The sequence below is a fragment of the Halichoeres trimaculatus genome, unplaced genomic scaffold (assembly GCF_033239565.1).
Source record: "Halichoeres trimaculatus isolate MK-OKI-2021-1 unplaced genomic scaffold, fHalTri1.1 fHalTri1_scaffold_8, whole genome shotgun sequence".
NCBI classification, from domain to species: domain Eukaryota; kingdom Metazoa; phylum Chordata; class Actinopteri; order Labriformes; family Labridae; genus Halichoeres; species Halichoeres trimaculatus.
This window is the reverse complement of record NW_027437186.1, coordinates 9,233,294-9,257,418: the sequence shown is the minus strand read 5'-3', so window position 1 is coordinate 9,257,418 and position 24,125 is coordinate 9,233,294. Positions and strand designations below refer to the sequence as shown.

At 39.3% G+C, this 24,125-nt stretch overlaps 1 protein-coding gene across 3 annotated transcripts in view; it reads right to left on the bottom strand.

Annotated features, from left to right (window-relative positions):
• The window catches only part of rasgrp3 (RAS guanyl releasing protein 3 (calcium and DAG-regulated)), a 42,026-nt gene that overhangs the window by 6,270 nt on the left and 11,631 nt on the right, over positions 1-24,125 (bottom strand). For 2 of the 3 annotated variants that reach the window (XM_074676378.1, XM_074676376.1), the window contains exons 2-12: positions 17,573-17,699; positions 16,481-16,583; positions 12,845-12,907; positions 12,560-12,691; positions 12,071-12,218; positions 7,721-7,894; positions 5,618-5,734; positions 3,307-3,585; positions 2,964-3,044; positions 2,048-2,161; positions 1,808-1,923 (exon numbers count right to left, since the gene is read on the bottom strand). In XM_074676378.1, the coding sequence (XP_074532479.1) occupies positions 1,808-1,923; positions 2,048-2,161; positions 2,964-3,044; positions 3,307-3,585; positions 5,618-5,734; positions 7,721-7,894; positions 12,071-12,218; positions 12,560-12,691; positions 12,845-12,907; positions 16,481-16,583; positions 17,573-17,642 (1,397 nt within the window). In that variant the 5' untranslated portion in view covers positions 17,643-17,699. Of the gene's footprint in view, positions 1-1,807; positions 1,924-2,047; positions 2,162-2,963; positions 3,045-3,306; positions 3,586-5,617; positions 5,735-7,720; positions 7,895-12,070; positions 12,219-12,559; positions 12,692-12,844; positions 12,908-16,480; positions 16,584-17,572; positions 17,700-20,779; positions 20,911-24,125 lie in introns of those variants that run through there. The other variant, XM_074676377.1, reaches the window with a different exon arrangement.

Sequence of the window (24,125 nt, the reverse complement as noted above, 5' to 3'; positions counted from 1 at the left end):
GGTTTCTTAGTCTTTAGAAATAGAGTATGATGCTTTCCCATATTTGTAAGTTACAGTTAAATTAAGCCACCAGCCTCCTCACTTAAGCTAAAATAAGGGAGCACAACACTTTTATAGCATTATTTTACTGCCTCCTGATAAACTTTAGAATTGATTTAAAGATTGAATTGCTGACATCCCAAAATCAAGGCTGAGGACCAAAAGTGACCTTTGACCTTTTCCATCAGTGCTCACATCCTCCAAAACAACCTGCCTGAGGGGATCAGATTGGTAGACTCTTTGTCTGCCTTTAAATCTCTTTTAAAATCACATCAATGTGCTTTTACAGATGTTATCTGAGTGTGTTTAATCCTTGAAATGCTGCTTTCATTCATTTTCAGTCACACCAACAGGATCTTTAGTCTGATTTCTTTATTTCTTTTCTTTTTTTTATCTTTGTTGTTTTTATCTTTATGGTATTTTTTTTTCCTTTTTTCCCATCATTGTGTTTTTAAGTCTTTTTATATGGTTTGATTATTTTCTGTTATTTTTGTGGTTTTAATCTTGTCCTCCTCACATTTCTCTTTAATGCATGATAATTGCAATATGTCACCCTCAGTAACAGGGTGTAATGCATGGAGTCCTGATACCCTATCTGGACTCTGATGACAGCATCAGGGGTGATAACAGAAGTGTTACAGAGATGAGACAGGGTGAGCCTGTTGTGCACACAGGGTGCATTTGTGTATGAGAAACTCTGGCTGTTTGTCTCTCCCACTTCAGTGATGCCGTAACACAAAGTCAAATCACGATCAAAACAATATGGAAGTAAAAGGCGTGATGACAGCTGTGCTGGGTACAATTTAATGAGTTGAGTTTACTTTAAAAATGCTTGTAAACAAGTTACCTTAAAAAAACAAAGTGATGAAGTGAGTTAATTCAACTCAACGTCGAAAGTAGTTACGACTATTATGGAAACCATTCTACTAAGTGTCTTTAATCAAATAAACCTGATGCTTATTTGTTATATATTAAAATATTGAGAAATGTTTTTTAAAAATGTTGCATATCACTGTAAAACATAATAAGTTGACCTTACTCAAAACTTAAAGATGTGATATCAATAAATTTGCTGTATAAATTAAGTAAATAATTAAAAAATCTGATCAACTAAACAAAATAATTACATTTTAAAGTACAGCTGGGTCTCATATCTACAGCGTTCCCTCCTCACTCACAGTTACATAGCCATTACAACAAAATCAGCTTTAGTGTCATAACTTTAGCAACCACACCATGTAAAGCATAGAAGGTGAGTGATGCTACAAGAAGCACAGACAACTGGTCCATACCGTGATGCACAGACGAAAAGGCCATGTCATGTAGAGTACAGACAACCTGTGCCACTGCTGCTCCCCTAGTACAGCAGGGTCTCATATGGACTGCGTCCCCTCCTCACTTACGGTTACAAACACAGTCACAGAAACTAATGATTTTAAGTTGTTCTTACTTAAACAGTAACAAAAGTTAAATCTACTCAGAAATCAACAGTTTCAACACTGAAAACTCAGACATTCGAGTAAATTGAACTTACAAACAAATTTTAAGTTTTCATAGTTTAATCCAATTGAGTATTTTGAATTTTGGGGTTTACATTGTAAACCTTGCAGCTTAAACTCTAAAGGTGAAAGAATTAACAGCTTAGTAAACTCTGAAAACTCTTCAACTTTGGTTCACTTTGAAAATCATTCTGGGGCTGAATCATACTTGGCATAAAGATAATATTTCATTTATTTGAACGTCAACATGTTTCGTGTTCTCCACTCACTGATCTTTGTCCAAAACACAGAAGGAGTCCAGGAACGGGAAGTTAGCAGCTATGCTCTCAAAGTCTTCCTGAGAAATATACCCGTCATGGTCATGGTCATAATTCCTGAAAACAGACTTCCCATAGATAAGACAGTGATTACTCCAATTGAATCCTTACACACACACACACACACGCACACACACCAGTACAGCCTGCAGCCTGTCTCTGCAGACGATTGTAATGAAGCAGACCACTCACATCCACCAGCTTCCTGATGTGTTTATTGACCACAGAGGGGTCTGGTTTGGTGGTGACACCGGAGGCCCAGTCCAGAGGAGCCAGTGGCTTGTTGGGAGTGGTTGGTGAGGTAGGCTGTGAGGAAAGATACAACACAAGAGAACAGGACTGAGATCAACATATTCAATCATCATACTATACTCCTAACACTACAAGTACGTAGAGAAGGGCAAAAATTGAACGTCGGTGACAGCAGGGGCAGGTTAATGGTGTTCATATGTCGTTTGTTTGTTTTTCAGTAATGTGCTGATGAGTTTCAGCATAAACACTGATACTAGATGACTTAGGCATCATTTGCCCTCAAAATTCACTGCGTCTCAAGTTCACATCTTTAATTCACGAATCAAGTTCATTTAAATGTATGCAAACAGTATCAGCACAAAGAGTTGCTGCTGAGGTTTTTTTTACATTCATAGATTGTAAAAAAAAGATTTGTGTGTGGTGTCTGTGGTGTGGTCACCACAAAAACTGCTCCCCCTGGTGACTGGCTGCAGTGTAGGTCAAAAAATCCATCTTTCCAGTCATTCTAGATGGGCTGTGGTCAAACTTTAAAAAATAACACACCTCCTTGAAATGTTCCTCACGTCCAATTGTGGTGATTTGAAGATATAATTTGGGTGTCTTGTATTCAAGTCCTCTTTTTTTCCGGAAAGTTTCATTTTCATTAGTTATGAGGTTAAAAACTAGGTTTTACGTCACGTTTAACGATGATTGACAGCTGCCGTTCTTGTGTATTTTGTCAGGGATAGTACAATATGTCGGGAGGCAGAGTCAAGAAGTGTTTAGACTTGACTCTTTGCCCTTTGTGTCTTTTCTTCATGCCTCACTGAATCAGGCTCCTCACGTGGACAAACTTAAAGTACTGGTGGAAACTTACCACGGATTTGTGGTTTCGTGGTTCTCTTAGTAATGAAAGCTCATAAATCTCGTCTTCTGTGTAATAGAGATCCAGAGAAAGCTGAAAATACAAAGACTTCTTTAGTGACGATTAAAAAACATGAGCAATAAGAGCAGAAATTTGATTTTTTTTTTTTTTTTTTTACATTAAATCTGTGTTTAATGCATAGGACATGTGCAAAGACACATTCAACATGACTTTAACAAGAATCTGAGACAAAATAAATAAAGAAAATAAATCAAACAGTGTCAGTAATGTAAAATGATTTATTTCATGTGCCCACTCCCATGAACAAACTGTCTTTATGTTGGTAATCTCTCACCGTGAGCAGGTAGATGAGGTCCATGTTGGGCTCCACCTGAGCCACTGCACTCTGCAACGACACCAGCTCATTGAAGGTCACATAGAGCTGATGCATCTTCACCAGGTTCACCTTGTTACTGTCACCCACCCAGTCAGGAAAGACCACGTGCACCGCGATCAGGTCTTTGAGATGCACGCCCAGGATGGGGATTTTGAAGCCCTGACACTCGTTAAAGGCTTTTCGGTAGCAGGAGTAGTTGTTGTTGGAGGACACCAGCTCGGTCATCTCGCGCCAGATCTGAAGCAGGAGGTGAAACCATTGAGACAGGCTGTTCTGAACCAGAGCGACAGAAAGGCAGCTTGGAAATGCTTCTTCATCTGTTGCATCTTAGGTCTATGATGTAAACCTAGATAAGTTGAGTTTACTTGAAAAATACTTGTTTATCCTTAAACCTTAAAAAAAAACGTCGTACTGAAATAAGTTATCTCGTGATCTTAAATAGTTACAATAACTATGAAAATATCATTCTACTGAATGTCTTTAATCAAATACACCTGATGCTTATTTCTTACAAATTAAAATATTAAGTAATGTTAAAAAAATGTTGCATATCACTGTAAAACATAACAAGTTGACCTTACTTTAAACTGAAAGATGTGATATCAATAAATTTGCCTTATGAATTAAGTAAATGTAATAATAAAAAATTGAAGCAGATGTGAACAACTAAAGTAAAAACATTTTGGAAAACAGCTGGATCTCATATCCACAGCGTTCCCTCCTCACTCATGGTTACAAATGCAGTCACAACAAAAATCAGCTCTAATTTCATAACTTTAGTAACCGTGAGTAAGGAGGAAGGGTAGTAGATATGAGACCCTGCTGTACATTGAAATATTTTTCTTCAGGGGGCACAGGTTGTCTGAGCCCCACAGCACAGACTGGTGGTCTGTGCTCCATGGCATGGGGTCTTGTACCTATTGGTTTTGCAGTGTATGCCTAATTGTTAATATATTAATTTTTTTACCTAGTCATCATGCTATTTAGGCATTTTTGAAAAAGTCAAAAGATTTATTTATGACACAGACAGCCAGTCCACACCACGTACAGTATAGATTGCTGATCGATGCCACAAGGAGCACAGACAGCTCGTCAATGCTGTTAAGCACAGACAGCTGGTCCATGCTGTGACGCACAGACAAACTGGTCCACTGCTGCACGTCAAGAAGTTCAGCAGGGTCTCACATGGACTGCGTCCCCTCCTCATTCACGGTTACAAAACACAGTCACAGAAACTAACTATTTAAGTTGTGCTTACTTAAACAGTAACAAAAGTTAAATCTACTCAGAAACCATCAGTTTCAACACTGAAAATTTGAGTAACTTGAACTTACTAAAAAATTTTGAGTTTTCATAACTTAATCCAAATGAGTAAATTGAACTTTGGGGTTTACAGTGTATATCAATTCTAATACAACCAATTTTACTAGACTTAAATTCTTGCTTGGTTTGAAATTCTTGTAGTGTTGTTGATTTTTCTCAGTTTCACGGTTCCAGCAGTTGGTCAGAGCACACTAAAACTCGAATTTGCTTCAACATATTTTCTGTGTGTTCTTGCTGACTTCATCTTCTGTCTGACAACACTCATTTTTTTGAAGCCTGAACTCGGCATAATAAGCATGAACGTTTCCTGGAAAGGATCAATCGTCTTTAAAGGAAAACGCTGGGAGCAGCTTTAAGTTGGGAGCAAACAGAAGTCAGAGGGTTGTTCCTGCTGCCATAACTAACGTCATGTTTGAAGGCCAACCCTCCATACTGTGTTTACTGTGTTTGTAGTGACTGGTTTAAATGTGACTGAATGTGCAGCTTTTTGGATTAAGCACTAAAAAATGATCAAAGTTATGGAAAAGAAATTAAAAAGTTAAAGTTCCAGCGTGAAAATTTTGGTTTGTACTTTGAGGTGTGTTGGAAAAAGAAGCTGAAGTAGAAGTTTAAAAAATGCATTTTGAGAAGTGTCCATTTAAAGCTGGTTTCAAAAGTCAAGAATCCTCATCAGGTCCCATGTTAAAATGTTCACCAACCTGTTTGCAGGCTGGTCAAAGAATCTCTTTCATTTATTAGTCATTTATTTAATTATTTTTACGCTGAACAAGGAAAGATCTGTTTTTATGCAAATGCACCACGAAATATGGAGGACAATTTAAACAATACATGTTCACCCCATACAGATCCCATCCTGCTCACTACACATTATTCCTTACTTAACTGATACAAATAACCAACCATTTGATGAAGAAGTTCTCGTGAACTCCATTAGGTTTGCACTTACCTTCAGAACTTCTGGAGTCAAATAAGAGTGGGTTTCTTTGAGTCTGCAGATGGAGCTGTGGCTCAGTCCCCCTACCACTGCCATCAAAGTGTTGAAGTTCTGCAGCTGTAGAAGTTTCTGAAAATGAAGAGAGACATGGAAGAAATTTAACTTCAGCCTCTGAGACTCTTTAATCCTGGGTTTGCTGAATACCAGTCTTCTTATTGCAAAGGTTTCCACCAAGCAGTTTAGGACGGTTTAGATCAGTACAGTTTGATACAGGTTGGCTCGGTCAAGTCTCGTCCTGTTTGTGTTTCAACAGCCAACTGTGCCCCCTTGTGGTAGGCAGCGTGTAAGCCGGATGCTGATAGCTGCATCAGTTAAATAATTGCGTGACACCATAGTAGTGCGACACAGTTTAACCCACTAATAAATCCAATGAAGAAGAAAAACATGACATAGTAAACAAAGAGCAACTATGGAAGACATGCAGCGATTCATCCAATTTGATTCCCATGTGGCTGTTTGTTAAAAAGCACAATCAAGCTTTGTTTCAGCTGTGTGCTGCAAGGAGAAATACAGCCGCCACAGTCGCATGGTAAATGACAATGCATTCATCCAAACAACAATGGTCTGCAGTGTTGTAGCTCCACCCCCTGGGATCAGTCTGGCCCCTCCTATGGAGGGGTCCCAAAAGGAGGGATGGCTCGCCGTGCCGAGACAAACCAAACTGAACCGCTCGGTGAAAACAGGGCCAAATTGGATGGATCCTGTCCCCCAATGTTTTTTTGGGTTTCAAACAAAGCCAAAAAAGGAAAAAAAAGGAAAGTATTTGCACCACAGTACCGGAACAGTGGAGGGCAGTAAAACAACATTGGAGGCCATTCAGCAAAGATGAAGCCATAGAAGGAAATTCAGCCTGTGCTGCTTTAGATCACGCTTCATACGTATAGATTTGTTGAATCAGCAGAGATCAACCAGTTTTCACTTCAACTGAAAGAGCAACCCTGTTCATTTCCTTCTTAAAAGACTTAAGATCACCATTAAATACTTATCTGACAACAATATATATTGTTCCTGTAGTTTAAAAGCATGTATAGGTGTGCCTTTGGAAACATTTACAACAATGGGTCACAGAAACCAAGTAGTTCCTGGAAGAGTTCTGGTTGAAAAACACTTATGATAACATCTAGAATGGAAAATATAATGGGAAAGGGCCTGAAATTAAATCCAAAATCAACATCAGTGAAATTCAGTGAAAGAAAGCATTTAGACTTTTTCACAAGAGCTTTATGTAACATTTTCACTGAGACTTTAAGCAATATTAAAAGTGTGCAGGACACTCATATGACTGACTTCGGGTTCTTCTATAGGGTTCACTACAGAGAGTCTGGTACATGAGCCATCAGACTGTCTCTGAGAGCCATCAGCACTCTGATTCACTCTTTCTATTGATTTTTAAATAATGGAGGAAAACTGAGGCTCCATCTGAAGGTGAAAATGTCCAGCACAACTGCATATATGTTAAAACCTTCTATTAATATTAATGAAACAGCTTCTCTCCTGGATGGAGAGCTCAAGAGCACTTCCTCATGTTAATGGACTGATCTATCGTTAAGGACATGAGACTCATGAAATAAACATTTACAAAGATAAAACACAAAGCAGACTGTTCCTGATTATATGAACTATCATCTAAATGAGACAGAGAGGTTGCAATGGTTATGTGACAAGCACTACTTTGAATAAAAGGTCTTCACTGCCATGTGAGATGATGTTCATTAAACCAAACAAGTGGCTGATTATATGAGGATAAAGGTTGTGTTGATTGCACTTCAGTCTAAAAATGATAAAGTGCTCTTTGATTATATGGCGTCTGGACCACAACTGAAATCATTCAGACCAAATGCTTGAAAGAAGACATTCTAAACCTGAAAGGAAAAAAACACTCCAAATGGCCTCAAAGTTTGATGTTTATTTGCGCTACCATCAGTATCCCTCAAGGATCTTTGAGCAACAAAGAACCGTATTTCAAGAGTGTTGGATAGAGAAACATCTAGACTTGTAAAGTCTTTAAACCTTTGTAAAACCATCTACCTGCAGGCATTCTTCTCTTTGTCTTACCTGAGCCACGTGGATGAACTTAGTGATAACGTCAGCCCGAGTCTGAGGTGTCAGCTTGCTCAGCACCATGAGCTGGACCCACTGTGACACTCCATTGAACAGAGCAATTGAGCGCTCCAGAGTCGGGTTGTCCACCAGACAGCCGTGGATCACATAGCTCTGGTAATCTGTGAACTGGTGGATACGAAGGGATTATAGATTAACAAACATCTTTCTGACAATGATTTGGATATCTACCAGCTCATCATCCAGGATCACAGACTCCAGTGTACTTCTGTCTCAGTCTACAGACTGGATTGGATCAGACTGGATTGACATGACAAGTTTATAATAGTTTGATGATGTGCTTTTTTTACTGCGCATGGCATGTGCAGTTCGGATTGGTCCGAATCCCCTTTCCCCCTCACTTCGCACCATCATGCGCATGGTCCCACCTTGTCCTTTCCCACTACCCCTCTCACGTCAGCTAGCTGCTCAGCTCCCGAAGTGTCATGGAGCCAGAGAAGACCAAAACCAGGAAGCTGTTACTGTTACCCTCTACAGAGAAGGGAAGAAAACGAAAAAGCTTCAAGGAAAAGGCTGAAGCAAGGAATAATTATAACTAAGTAACTTTGGAGCCCGCCTGCATTCACTAACTATGGCTACGGACACATACAAAGATTTCATGTTTTATCATGTGAATACTGCCAGAATTTCAACCCGTTTAGCCCCCCCCCCCCCCTCATATAAAGCCCAGTCTGTGTCCTACACTCAAGTGTTTTATTCCTCAGATACTCTACATCTAATGTTATAATTCCATATGTGTCTGTCACCGTGGTTTGTGAGCATAGACGCGTTCCAATTTGTTGTCGTATCCTCCGCAGTTGTCACCCAGCGCAGGGGTAGAAATCCCGGCGGGGGTAGCTACCTTGGCACAACAGTGGCAATGCCAGACCTGCTTAGCCGGCTAATTCATGGTTTTGATCATGCCGGTCCAATTGAAAAAGCTACCACTGTGTGTTACAAAGAGGATGACTGTCTTGTTTGTTACATTTTCTGCCGGCCGGCTTCTTGCTCTGTCGGAGGGGGCGTGTTGTTAGGAGGCGAAGAAGGGCGACATGAGCTGGGGGGCGGGATCTTGGCACATGGAGGGGAGGGGTGAGTGAGGCTGCCTTCATTCAAATGTGTCTCATCAGCCAAACTGGGTTTCAGATCATAGATCATAGCTTTAAGGCTGAACATCCAGCTTTGTTACTTTATATTCATGTCTAAAATATGGGAATGTAGAATACTCCTTCTTAAGCTTTGGTCCTATCTGAAAGCTCATTCTACTACCAAAATACTTGCGATCATTGGAGTCCAGGGGTTTCATAGATCTTGCACGTTTAGTCTCTTAAGCCTGTAGTGATATCTGAACCTGAGGTTAGAAAAATAACTTGGTCAGAGAACAAACTCCTTTTTGTTTTGGGCTGAAGAGTACATAGAGTCACCAAAACACAAGTCTCCTTGGAGGAACTAGAAATGTGTTCCTGGTTGTAGTTGGAGAGAAGTCAAGCAGGCTGGTCAGACACTGAATTATAATCTCTGTCATTGGTGTTTACCAAGTCAGCCCCAGTGAGCTGTGAGAACATGTGAGTATTTCTGCGAATTAAAGTGGCAGCATGTGTCAGCTCAAGGACAAATGCTGCTTATGTTTTTATCAAAATTCAACAATCAACACAGACTTTGAACTTCTTACAGCACCTGTTGAGTGAAAACAACACAGCCGGCTTCACATCAAAGCTCTGCTGCAGATGTTCAACTTCCCAGCGCTTGTATCAGTGTAGCTCATTTTCCCAGAATTCAGTGAGTGTGTTGTTAGGATGTTGTTGTAAAACATGATGAAGAGAGATGATATCTAAACCAGATATACACCCGACTGTGTGAGGTTGTTGAAGGAAAAAACCCTTAAGTGTCCTGAGTCAAACAAGGATGAAGTTTGTTTCTTATGAATTCAACCTTTCAGAGGAAGAATGTGTTGATTCTTCTTTTGACTTACAGGCTGCATCGACTGACTGGATATTCTCTCTGTTTGGGGCCATCTTCTGTTAACTCCTAGAGATGGTTATGCATTAAAGCGCACCCAGCCCTATCACTATCAATGATCCACTATCCACTGTGTGTGTCTCTGGGGACCATCATCACCCAGGACCTGAGTGGGAGCATCACCTCCCTCATCAGGAAAGGGCAGCAGAGGATGTACTTCCTGAGGCAGCTGAAAAATTCAACCTGCCAAAGACGATGACAGTTTATAACAGAGTCCATCCTCTCCTCCTCCATCACAGTCTGGTATGCTGCAGCCTCAGCAAAGGACAAACACAGGCTGCAACTGATCATCCCCTGTCTGAGAAGGTGATTGGCTGCCACCCTACCATCCCTCTGTGACCTTTAAATTGCTCCTAAATGCACCTTTGTACATTTTGTATTTTTCATTTTTTAAATTACTTTATTTTCTCTCATTTTTTTATCAGTTTTCATATTTTTCATATATCAACTTTTTTATTCTATTCTATTGTATGTTCTAATTCTGTCTATCTTAAGTTTTTACAAGTTTCATGTTATTTCTTTGCTAAATTTTTAGCACCAATACACCAAGTCACCAAGTCACCAAGTCACCAAGTGTCTGTAGATCAGCTGTTTGTCAAACACTCAGACCAACAGCCATGCCATATTCAAAGTCTCTGGAATCTCCTTTCTTCTCTGCTCTGATGCTTTGTTTTGACTCCAGCAGCTCCTCTTCTCCATGTCTAAATGAGTGAATGAATTGAGTTGCCACCATGTTATTGGCTGATTGGATATTTTGTTAACAAGCAGATGAGCAGGTGTAACTTATAAATATAAATGTATAATGCATCATATTTCTATCATACAACCAGAACTTTTATTTATATAGCACAGTTGTTGACCTTTATGATTTTTCTAAAATTTCATAAAATAACTCTGACACCCCAGCGTGGCTCTAAATCTCTAGCCAGACTCTTCTCCTCTGTTGCTCCTAAATAGTGGGATGGATTATTTACCGTAACTCTATACAATCCACAGAGTCCCTTTCTATTTAAAGAGATGTCTGAAGACTCATCTGTTCAAGGAACACTTAAGCACTTAACCTGACACTTCTCCTTTTTGTCCATCAATTAAAATCCTGATACTCTAAACAATGTGTTGCTGTTGTGCGAAAAGAGGAATTCAGTTATTTTTGGAAAAAATAAATAAATAAAAAAAATTAAGTTTTACTTAAGACACTCCATGATCCTTGTTTAAAGATGGCTTGTCCCACGGACTAAACATTGATCTCAACTAAAAAAAAAAAAAAAGAAAGAAAAAAATATATTAAATAAATAAAAAAAATAAATAAATATGTATGATTGTAAAAATTTACACCATGAATTTAAAAATACCCCTTTTTTTCCTTTCTCTTACTTGGTGGCGTTGTCATACAAATTATAATGAATAGCACTTGACATTCTACAAACAGGTTCAGTCCTAGGTCGGTCCCAAAGATGCAAGTGCTGTTTGACATCATGTGAAACCCCTGAATAAAAGATTCCCTCTGACATTGAAAACAGCCACTAATAGTTTAAGATTCTGTGATTGCATCTCACATGGGGCATCTGATTTCTATCTTCTTTGGGTACTTCTTGGGAGGCTCAAACTGCCAAAATTAAACACTGGTGTTCATGAATCAGCATCATCATCGGTACAGCATCTGGACGGACGTTGTATTTTATTTTACTCAATTCGTGCACAACTCAAGTTGTAATGGAAACACCAGCGAGGCACAATTGTACTTAATCAAAACTTCTGATTTCTTTTTTATTTGATTTTCCAATAAGTTGTAATAGAGATGCAGCTTTTGAGAGTCGTGTGGTGATTTCCTCTTACTGTGGCTGTTGAAAGGCACATCTAGTCATTTTTTTGCTTTCACTTGAGGATCCACCAATAGGCAAACAGTTCAACTCAAGACACACTTAGGACCACCCCCTCATTTGGAAAACATTTCCTTCTGTATTACATGCTGGCAGTGTCTGCCTAAAGATAATATGTAAATATGAAAATAAATAAATTTGAGAGCAGAGTACTTTTATATCCTTTTTTATTTTTACTTATATTTATCTACTTATATTTATATGAATCATTTTCACTTTCATCTATTTTTAATTTTGGCAGTTTTGGTCCTCCATAACTTCAGTCCAGCAGTATCTGAAATATTTTAGTGGTGGATGAACCAGATGATGGTTAAGTGAACCCTTGACCTCTGTTCATGTGGCAAAATGTGAACAACCAGACTGTGGCTAAAAAGCAGGTGTAAATACTTAATGATTTTAGTCATACCGATATCCTCCGTATGGATTTGAACTCGAGGAAGGTGAGATGCTCGGCCAGCTCCATGGGCTCCAGGTGGTCAAACAGCAGCGAGGCCTTCCCTTTCTTAGCCTGCTTCTTCCGCTGGGTCAGCTTACGCATCCAATCGTAGGACGGACTGCAGATGATGAGATATGAAACTGGTCAAATTAGGCTGACATCTACAAACCATACAGAACATTTAGAGCCAACACATTAAAACCATTTATTCCCCCATATTATTAGGGTTGTGACATTTTAGTCATTTTGGTCTCAAAGATGCTTAAAGTAAAGCTTATGTTATCACGTCTCAGAACTGGAGGATTTATCATCTCTGTGTTTCAGAATTTTGGATTCTGGTTGACCTTTAACTACAGTCTGGCAACTGAACCGTTGGTACATTCAAATCTCACCCATAGATCACCCAAACCATGATAATCAGGTCAGTATAGTTACTGTAGGTTCGTGTTGTGCTCTTACATGGTGGAGATGTCGAGGAATTTAAAATGCTCTTCACAGCCAAGCTGAGCAGCAACATCTCTGAACTCTTCTGTGATCCGGATCAGACCCAAATCCAGGTTAAACTCTGCAGGGAATGTCACTATCCAGTACCTGAAAAGATGCAGACGTTATGAGTCTGTGCCAATACAGGAAACATGATCTAAAGCTGTGATGTGACTGGTGTCCTGTGTGGTGGTGGTGGTATGGTGCAGGGAACATTGGAACATTAGGGTTGTTTTTTTCTCTGTACCTGAATGAACTTACCTCATCAGGAAGCAAATCTTCAGCCTGGTTCTCTGACAGTTGTCATCTTTGCAGTTACGGTACGTGGAGGTAAATTAAGGAAATTTCATTTGATAAAATGATACACCTCAATGTACAACGTACAATAATTTAGAGATTGATTTGTTGGTTTCTGCTGCTAAAAAAATCCACAAACTGTCCTTATCAGTTATAACCTTTACAGACACAAGGCAAGTGAGAAGAAACTAATACTAATATGATTTTACCAGAATGGGCATTGAGTTATTTTCTAACTTTGTGTCCAAACAGCACAAGGTGAGAAAGCATTGGAGTGCCCTAACAAGTGATGCAGTTTTCATCCCAAACACATTTAATGTTTCATTTCTGTCACTTAGATACACATGGACAAGGAGCAGTTCATTCATCTATGAAACTCAAATAAAGCAGACTGGAAGGAGATCCTCTGACTTCAGCGAAACTTTAATAATAATAATAATAATAATAATAAAAAGTCTGTGCAATTTTTAGAGCACGTTGGTTTTTCAAGAGCTTGGAAACAGTTGTGTAGTAATAGTATCCGTACCCGTAATCAAAATGTAAAAAAAAAAAAAAAAAAAAAAAAAAAATAATCCAACATCAGTTTTAGCTTCTGCCCCAAAACAGGATCAGACATACTTAATTTATCTCAGGGGGGCAATATAGTGGTTAAATTTGCCCTAATATACAATAAACTAATATCAGAGTATCAATAGAGAGTGCAATAAATCAGGTATAAATACAAAATAAAATTGAAATAAGTAAGAAGTGCAGGTAAAGATCTGGGTTCAATCCCTGTCAGCCCAGACAGTCTGGAAGCCGTCTGTGCATATTAAATATCCAGGGTTTAGTGGAAAGCTCCTGCAGTTTGCTCGATGAGCCAATCGGCTACAGTTTTTCCGGCTGAGCACAGCATAAACATGGCATCAACAGCAGCAACAGCAGTGTGATTGACAGGTTAAAAAATGTAAAAACAGCCCTCTACTCTCTCCAACCACACACTCACAGAGGGCAGAGCTCAAAGAAACCTTTTCCAGTATTTGCTTACTGGGATGAGGACAGTAAACCTAAGTGAGCTCCAACCACAGCAGAGTCTCTGTGCATTAAACATACTGAGTGTTTGTAAAGGAAATAACTCTCTGGGTGGATCTCCTAAGGTGAAGTTGTCTAGCAACTTTAAATCTTATTCGATTTGATAACTAACATCATTGAACAGATATTGTACCAATACTCCTCCACTTACTGTAGCTGCCACAGAACATGTATTAATCAATCATAGTTTTCAGTGGGTTACGTGTAGTTCCCCTCCTTTATTCAACAGACTAGTATTCTCAGGCTTGTTTTTTGGTGAAGTTTGAACTAAAGAATAAAGAAACTTTAACTGGGTGTACAGAAAAAGAATCACCTCTTTAACTTGTTGAATACACATGTGTAAAATCTTCTCCTCTTTCTTTACTGCACTGTAAAAAAGGGAATCTTCAATCAGTTGAAGTGATGTAATTTTTTTAATCAATCCAACTCAATATTTTTAAGTTAAGGTTTCAAATGTATTTTTGTGGATCATATCAACAAGAAAATCTACGTTGCTACAGAAAAAAAGAAAAAAAAAAGAAGTTGGACCAACTTAAATTAATTGTTTTAATTGGTCACACCTAAATAAATTAAGTTAATAAGTTCAATTAACACAACTAGGTCAAATGAACTAATTATTTTTAATTCTACTCAAATCAACATTTTGCATCAATCCAAATCAAAGTTTTTAGTTGTTTCAAATTAATAATTTGCAAAACCCCAAAAGGAAAAACCATGGGTGAGGAGGGATGATTATCCTGATGCACATTAAGATACCACGCGGGGCCAGTGTGTCTGTGCTCTATGACACGGACCATTTGGCTGTTTGTGGTCCACGGCGCTGGCTGCCTGGCTGTGTCCCATGGCATTGGCTGACTGGCTGCCCCACAGTAGTGAAGGCTCTAGTTAAAACACTCTCCCAGTAATGGTAATTTACATATAACTGAAGACAAAACCCAGTTTGTCATTTCTGATCATAATTTTAGCCCATCAATATATCTCATTTATTAACGTAAGCATCAAACATGCTTGAAGGGACACAGTCCATGTTACAGGGCACAGACAGCAGGTCCATGCCATGTGGCGCACAGAAAGCCTGTGCTCATGGCAGGTTAACATCTTAATGTACAGAGGTGTCAAATATCCACTGCATTACCTCCTCTCTCAGGATTTGAAAAAAAGTCAATACAATAGGCTGTAAAGTAAACTTTACAAGGAGACATAAAGTAAACTCAACTTGAGACTATCAGTCATATTTACTAACTTTTTTAGTGCAATTGTTTCCCTAAATTCTTTTAAATAAGCTCAACTTGTCACATTTTTACAGTGCAATAAATTATAAAAACACCTCGTCAGATCTTACTTTTGAGTTTTGCAAATTATTGAGTTGAAACAACTGAAACCTTTAAGTTGGAGTGATGCAAAAATGTTGATTGGAGAAGAACCAAATTTTTAAGTTCACTTGATTTAATCAATTGTGTTGGTTAAACTTGTCCACTTCATTTCAAAGAACTTAATTTATTTAGGTGTGACCCATTGAAGCAATAATTTAGGTTGGTCCAACTGTTTTCTTTTTTTAGTGTGTGGGGATTTGATGGGAAAGCTATCTGTTGATTCTAAGGAGCTCAGGACCAGGTTCTAACCTCAAACAGCTCTGGAAGATCTTCATTAGATAAAACCCCACTGCAACATGTGGTACAGAGTAGGGAGATTTAAGCTGAAGAAAAGTACAAGAGGTGTTTCTAGAGATTTCAAGGATGTTAAGAAGAAGAGGGCTGCCTTTGATTTACCTAATTCTGTCAGCCAAGCAGATCACTCACTGAGCAGCATGATAATTATCTGTTTCTAATTATTCTGGTGCAGTCATGGATGGAGTCTCAGGGACTTCACCACTGGGTTTCTGAAGAGGCATTAGGCCAATACATGACGGCCATGTTGGAAATTCTAGGTGCTTTTGACCACAGGAACTAGGTTCTAACCTGAGTGCTGGGGGAATGATCTCCCCCTCAAAATGACCCTGCCAGGGGGGTAGTACTTTCCAGAGTCCTGGAGCAAAATGGTTCCTGGAACTTCTGGTCAAAAAGCACCTTCTGACTCCAATTAACCTCCAAAGCAGACCCAAGCTACAAACCTTCCTGCTCAGCCACATTATGTATCACTCTCCCCCCTGATACAACCAAAATGAAAAGTAATAAAAGAAATCCCTTCCTTCGTTTTGTCCCCAAAAAACAGACCAGTATTTGTCTCTCAAGTATAGTGAAGTATCAGTAACAAGTTTCCCTAAAAATTGCTAATCAAGTGATGCACAGATACTCAAATAAGAGAAGATCGGCTGTTAAGAATCCTAACAGTGAAATAAAGAGTCAGGGTTAAGTCCCTATAAAGTGACAGATGATGAATGAATCCACGTTCCACGTTTTGTTATTTTCATAGTACATGTCTGGAGCCAGCTGAGTAACAATAAGCCAGCAGGATCTCAGTATATTGTGAAAGCATTGTGTTGGTGTGTCCCAGCTGTAGTTCCTGTAAGCTTTCTGTCAGAGAGGATATATCATCAATAACTTTCCCGCCAGCTCGGAGGATGTAACATACCAGCGATGCATCATCAGCAGGCGGCGAGGAAGCAGGTTGGCCTGCAACTGCCCATTGTCATCTGTGAAGAGAGGAGAGTCAAAGCCACTGTGTGCTCACGTTAGCATAGAAATCATGCTTAAATATCATGCTAATTATATTCTGTGTTCCTCCTTTGGTGTCCAAATTTCCAGCAGTTGTTCTGCCTGTTTTGCTACGGGTGACAGATGTTTTGGTTATGTAAAGAGGGTTTCTTAAGAAGACAGAATATATCACTTTACTTAAACTGAACATACCTTAAGTGGCAGGAATATTTTATGTTTCTAATTTTAATTTTTCAAGCCAGATTACTATAATGATGACACTGTGTTAGTTTTCGTTTTACTTTGATGTTTATTTGATGAGGATTTTCTGATCATGCTCTGTGTGTGGAGTGGGCAGGGTTCATCATAAAGTTCAGTTAATCCTTAAGTTTCATTTTCGTTTAAATTGATAATCAGGTCTGGTACACCTTGTCAGTGAGTGACTTAGTTAGTTAGTGTTAGTAGTGTTTCAAACAAGGATTTATCTCACACAGACAGTTGTAAACTACTAATTAACAAGGAGTCTGTTTGACAGAGAGTCCAGTGCATGAGCATTTGTTTTGAGTGTGTCTGTCTGCTGCCTTCATACCTTCTCACCTGTTCATACTGCCCTTTCTAAGCTTCACTTCTTGAATGAGTAATTTTTTTTGCTGCCTCTTTAACGTAAAACAGTTTCTTCAATGTTATTGACCATTGACAATTTTACTCTTTTTATCCTTTGAAGACATTTGTCTTCACCTTCCTCTCTTTAATTCTGTCAAATCATTCAAATAATTTGCATTCACTAATGAATGTGAATACTGTAGATAGTTGCAACTTTAGTGTCTGTACATTTGTATTTCTCAGGGCACTGCTAGCAGACGGTTTCTGTCAAGTCATTGACCTCAAATAAATGTCATTAAAGAATAAGTGAATCCCTCACAGTCTCATATTTATATCTGCTTTTTTTGGGTTAGTAGCCAGGGCTGATTGCAGTTCAGTCACGTACCAAATGCATGAATGCATTCATTTAAGAGAGCATCAAGAGATGCTGCCTTCCCCAAAGTGGATGATCCCATATTCAAGGACAGAGGTCAACAGTCTCTGCTCACTGCTCCGGGCCAGCCAGGGTTTCCCTAAACAGAGACAAAAAGAGAAGACAGAGACAGAGGAAGTAATTCAGTGAACATTCACTACACTGGCTCCTTATGCTCGTCAGAGAATATGTGTATTTAGCTAGTTTTTTGTAACAATGCAGGGATGATGAATGTGTTAGTCTGCAGCACTTAAAATCAGGCGTAATTGAGTTTGTTACTGTGTACATTTCACCTCAAAGCGATGGTAATCTGTATTAAATTTATATTCAAAGCTGTCGGAACAGGCAGTCTTCTGCAGTTTAATTTACATGCACGACCTTCAAAATATTCAAGGCCTGGGGTCTAAAGAGCGAGATATCAAGGTCAGGAAAAGCTAAACCATTAAAACAGAGAGGAAAATATCATCACTGAGCAAACTGTAAAGCAGGATCAAAAAACTGCTTGGGTCTGAAAGTAAAAGGCGTGAAGATGGCTGTGTAGGGTACAGTGTAAACCCGGATAAGTAGTGTTTACCTGAAAAAATGCTTATAAACAGGTTACCTTAAAAAAACTAAGTAATGAAATAAGTTAATTTAACTCAACATCTTAATAAGCTGCAATTATTCTGGAAAATCATTTTACTGAATGTCTTTTAACAGATAAACCTGAAGCTTATTTGATTGGGAAATGTTAAAAAAAAATGTTGCATATCACTGTAAAACATAATAAGTTGACCTTACTCAAAACTGAAAGATGTGAAATTAATAAATTTGCCTTATGAATTGAATAACTTTAAATGTAATAATAAAACCTTAAAGCAGATTTGAAAAACTAAATTAAATAACATTTTAAAGAACAGCTGGGTCTCATATCCACAGCGTTTCCTCCTCACTCACGGTTACAAATGCCGTCACAACAAAAATAAGCTCTCATTTCATAACTTTAGTAACCGTGAGTGAAGAGGGAAGGCAGTAGATATGAGACCCTGCTGTATATTGAAATATTTTTCTTCAGGGGGCACAGGTTGTCTGAGCCCCACAGCACTGACTGGTGGTCTGTGCTCCATGGCACAGGGTCTTGTACCTATCAATTCTGCAGTGTGTGCCTAATTGTTAATGTGTCAATAAATGACATTTTTGACTGGTCAAACATGCCAATGTTGAAAATTTAAAAAAGATGTATTTAGTTTTGACACAGACAGTCCGTCCACACCACGTAGAGCACAGACAGCTGTTTCATGCTGTAATGCACAGACAAACAGTCCGTGCCATGTGGGGCACAGACAGCCTATGCCACAGCTGTACATCTAGAAGTTTAGCAGGGTCTCATATGGACTGCATCCCCTCCTCATTCACGGTTACAAAAAGCGGTGACAGAAACTAATGATTTTAAGTTAAACATAACAAAAGTTAAATCTACTCAAAAATCATAATTTTCAACACTTGAAAACTCAGACATTGAACAAAATGAACTTACTACATTTTTTACATTTTCATAGCTTAATCCAATGGAGTAGTTTGAACTTTGGGGTTTACAGTGCAAGTGACATCACTGAGACTTTGTCCATATTTTATACACTCTATGGTCTCATGACTGCAGAGAAATAAACAGAGTGGGCTTCATCATGTTGTGTATTCATACTCACAACACATCAGACAGTTCACTGCTGATAACAGAGGTAACATTCTTTTAAAGCCCAGAAATAGCAGAGTAGTGTTTCCGCTGTTAGTATAGTTAGTTATTCAATAATTGATTACATATTCCTTATTAATTAATAATAGTTTTTTTCACCGACCTGAGCTAATGTTACAGTTAAGGAAATAGTTGCTTAAAATATTTCACTCTGTCTGCAACATATTCTGATTTATTGAGATGACCCTGTATTCAAGTGAAAAAGGTGCATTAACTGAATCAGAGGCCTTGGGTTGTTCTCTTGTGTTCTCATCCTGTGTGCACATGCTCATGTGTGCGTCTTCATGTCTAACATTACTACATTTCAACCCTGTCCTTCATTCTGTGAACAGTTTATTCTGTTCAGGATCAAAGGGTCACATAGCCCAATCCAGAGTGTTTCTGGACCAGAGGGCACTCTCCAGCTAAGCGGTTAGTCATCTCAGCAGATCCACACTCAGACCTCCGGAGACTTCACGTCTCCGTACCCTGCGTATGTTTGGTGCGTGGGCGAAACACTGAGCCTTAGGTAGAAACCCACACAGACCGTGAAACTCCTCAAAGGTAAGCCCCAGACAGATGATGTTTTCTGTTCTGCTAGTTATCTGTCTCACATCACAATTTTTAGAGTGTATCCAAAAGCTGGCTTCTTTGGGCTCATTTGGAGGTCTCACCCCTGACACAGTCTCAGTGGTAGATGTTTGAAATCAGAGGTCTGTACAGTGAGTTTTGGAAGCACAAATCCAATCATACAAATGCACTTACTCTCCATATGATCTGACTTAACATTAACTTATACTGATGTGACTTTCACCACCGGGAAAACATCAGTAGCTTCAGAGAATCTGAACAGTTAAAGCCATGAACGTTAAACGCTGTGACGCAGGAACTCCTGGCAAACAACAAACAGAACATTCAGAGCCTCCTCTTTCTTTGTCGTCCCCACTTCCCACTGTACAGAGTTAAAAGTGGATTTTAATTGGTTTTTATGCCTTTTTTTTCTCTTTGATTTCACAGCCCAGCTCAGCATGTTACAGTCAGCTGTGCCCCTTAGCATGCCTTGTGCTTCCTGCCTCCACAATGGGTCACTGTGTCTCTGCCTGTGGATACATCACCGCTGGCTTCTGCACAGTCCAGTGACATACACAGCTCACAAGTGACGCATGCAGACACACATTCAGAGAGAAGGATGCATATGCAGACCAACACCTGCTCACACACAAACACACACACACACAGTACACCACTTCAAATGCAAAGATCAGTCCAGTGTGTTTAAAATAAAAAACTACTGCAAAGTTGGTGACACAGCTGCAATTCAATGGCACCTGTGATACACAAATTCACTGCTCAGTCCAACCCTCAAACTAAAATCAATCCATATTTTTACAGCCTTCAATCCCCACTCCTCCTGCTGAAACAGGCATTTATAAAACAACACAAACTACACACAAGCAGTCAGAGCTTACCCCCTGAAGAGCAGCGTAGCAGCAACCATGCAGGCCAAAGATCAGTCCCTCAGCTCAGATAACCCTGACTGCGGCTGGAAGCTGCCGGCTGCTACTGGCTGCCCAGCAGAGAGACTCCCATGGTGGAGAGCACACTACACTCTGACCATGTCTGCCTCCTCCTCCTCCTCCTCCTCCTCCTTCTCCTCCCTCTGCTTGTGTTGGTAAACACAACAGCCTGAAGCAGCAGCAGTCCTGCCATGTGACCTCACACCCACCCACATACACACACACCCACACACACACAAACACACATGCCGGTATTTGAGGGCTGATTACATTCTGACCACATTACCAAACTTGAGACATGAAATGAAAAAAGTACTCTGAGTTTGACCAATAATTCAAACTTTGGCTTTAAAATGAAAGCACAGGATCTAGGACCTGTACTATGAAGACAGATTAACACACCCAGGATGTCTCTCTGTTACTTGGGTTGACTTAATGAGACAGTGGCAATCTTGATAAGCTGTTCTACAAAGCTGGATATTAGAGGTGGGCGGATCGATCCAAATATCGATACCAACATTGGTATTGATATCAAATGATGCCAGTGTAAAAAGATTGATACTCTAGTTTGATTTTGTTTTTTTGACTGACTGCTGCTGTTTTATAAAAGTGGGGACCTGTCTGTGTCTGTGCCGCTGTGTCACAGCCCCCACCCATGATTTTTGATGATGCACCGTCACATAGCTCAGCAGCACCAGGGAAACAAAAAGTTTTTATAACATTTGTTCTGGTGTGATAATTCTTTATACTTAACTATTATAAAAAATGAGTGCAATACCGGGAGAACTTATTTATTTATTTTTTTGTATTGTAGTCTTCAACTCTGTACCTCAAAAAATATTGTGTTTTAATTTCACCTTATAGTGATCTCTTTTTTTTTGCAATTCATTTTCTTAAGGAAAGAATTCCACGCAAAAATGTTTTTGTTTTTTTTCTGTTGTATTGTTTCTGAACATAAATGTTTATCATGACACTTAAGTAATTTGTAGTCACCTTTAAAATTTGCACAAATTCTGTCCTAGGTTTTAACATCATGATCCGCAGAAAAAATCACAAAAACGCCCTATGGTCCGCAGTTTGATGACATATCAACCTTAAATATCAAAAAGTATCAGTATTGTTATTGGTGATACTGGTCCTGTATTTGGTATCAGATGGACACCTAAATTCCCAGTATTGCCCACCTCTTCTGGATCTCAAGTTAGGAAGTAAACACAAGGTTTTCAGACTTGATCAGTGCGCGCTCACATTAACGGGGTGGAGTTTGCAGAGCAGCCTACTATACCCTAAAGGAGCAGACAGTTATTCTTCAGAAAGTCAGAGAACTCAAACTCATTATTCAGAAAAAAAAGCAACACACTCCAGAAAAAGCCAGGAAGAAATGCTGGCAAAAAATTACAGATTCTGCTAATGCATAAATTCACGAGATAATACAAAATTAATTCATTGGACAATATAAACAAACAGCGATCTGATCACTCAATTTTCACTTTTTTATGGCAAAGAGGTTTGGGGCAGAGCTCCTTCTCAGAGCACCTTCTTTGGTTTCCTTGTGTGTCTGTTATTACTAACCTCACTATTTCAGGCGCACCTGAATGTGATGTGTAACATTTGTAAAATACGTCTCCCTCAGTTTACAAATGTAGCTCAGTCCATCTGATGGAAATCTGTATCTTTAGTGCAGGATGTCATCGGGTCATCGGGATTGCATCTATCCGTAAAGAGCTTCCTTTTCTAAGCACTCTGCTGCTCAGTGCAAATTGATGCGTTGTTGCTTTGACATCTGGCAGAAGCATAAGTCTTCCATGATTAGAAACTTTACTTTTGTGTAAGAGGCAAAATCTGAGCAATCCATTGGTGCTGTGGTTCACATAGTGAAGATTGTGACCCCTTAGGGGGTTAATGTAACACTGATAGGGGGTCGCAAAATGTCTCCCAAATTTAAAATAAATTAGTTAACTATGTAAAAAAAATAAAAAATAAAAATTAGTGGATATTTCAATCATTATTGTAAACATATAAACAAATCTGTTTCCCCCGTCTCTTGGTTGGGGGCCCCTGACTCTGACTGAGCCAGGATAACAATGGTATCAGAGGAAATGGATTAATTCAGGAAACACAGCAATATGTGCACATAGGTAGTCAACAGATCTTTTTTTCTGTTTTGGATTGGCCCAGTCATGTTTTCCCACAGCAGGTGGCTGTATGTCTCCAGTATACTGCTGTTTGGGGATCATGGGCTGGAAAGTTTGGGAACACCTGCTTATGAAAACCAGGCAAAAGTTGAATATTACAGCTATAACTGGAGTGACCACTTTGTTCTGATATTGCTTATTTTTTTGTTTGTTTGTGTGTTTATGTTACTCGACAAAATTATCATTGATGAGTACTGTAAACATATTACTTCTATGTGTATAAAAACTTGATAAACAAAACTGTTGAAAAAAGTTAAATCATTCATTTCGGGGTATCCCACATGGTATCATCTAGCCAACAACACTCATTAATAAAACTTGATAATTCAGTCCAGGCTGCACTTCTATGAATTTCTGTTGAGTTTCTGTTAAGATGGAAACCATCAGGCATCATTTAAGGAGCTTTCTTTAAAATAATTCTTTGCGAACTTTAAATTCCCTCATTTCACATGAAGCTTAGATAAGTTCTGTTTAAGCAGATGTGATGACACTGTTGCATCAACCTTGGGTTAAGACAGCCGGTGAGACAGTTTCAGCAGATGGCCTGTGTGTGTGTGTGTGTGTGTGTGTGTGTGTGTGTGTGTGTGTGTGTGTTTGTGTTTGTGTGTGTGTGTGTGTGTGTGTGTGTGTGCGTGCGTGTGCGTGTGCGTGTGCGTGTGCGTGTGCGTGTGTGTGTGTGTGTGTGCGTGTGCGTGTGCGTGTGTGTGTGTGTGTGTGTGTGCGTGTGTGTGTGTGTGTGTTTGTGTGCGTGTGTGCTCTCCCATGTCCAGTTCTATCAGTGTGTGCCTTACTTCAACCTCGTTGGTCTATTTAAGCCCAGCTGCTGTACTTCATTAGCTTCTGTCAAGATGTAATTGAGCTGATAGGCACACTGCTTGTGCCAACAAAGATTCCGCTATCTATTTTGTCCCTCTGGTGCCCCCGTAGTATCTTTAGATGGTTTACAGTCCATAAAAAATCTCTATTTCTGTCACTCTGGCGTTTTAGAGAACTTTTTTTTCAGCCTTTGTCTGAACCCTTTATTTTAGCTGCTGTCTCTTTAAGGCTCCATGCTTCACAACCCCCTTCTTTCAGATTGGTTGGCTCTCTAGAGGCCTGTGGGG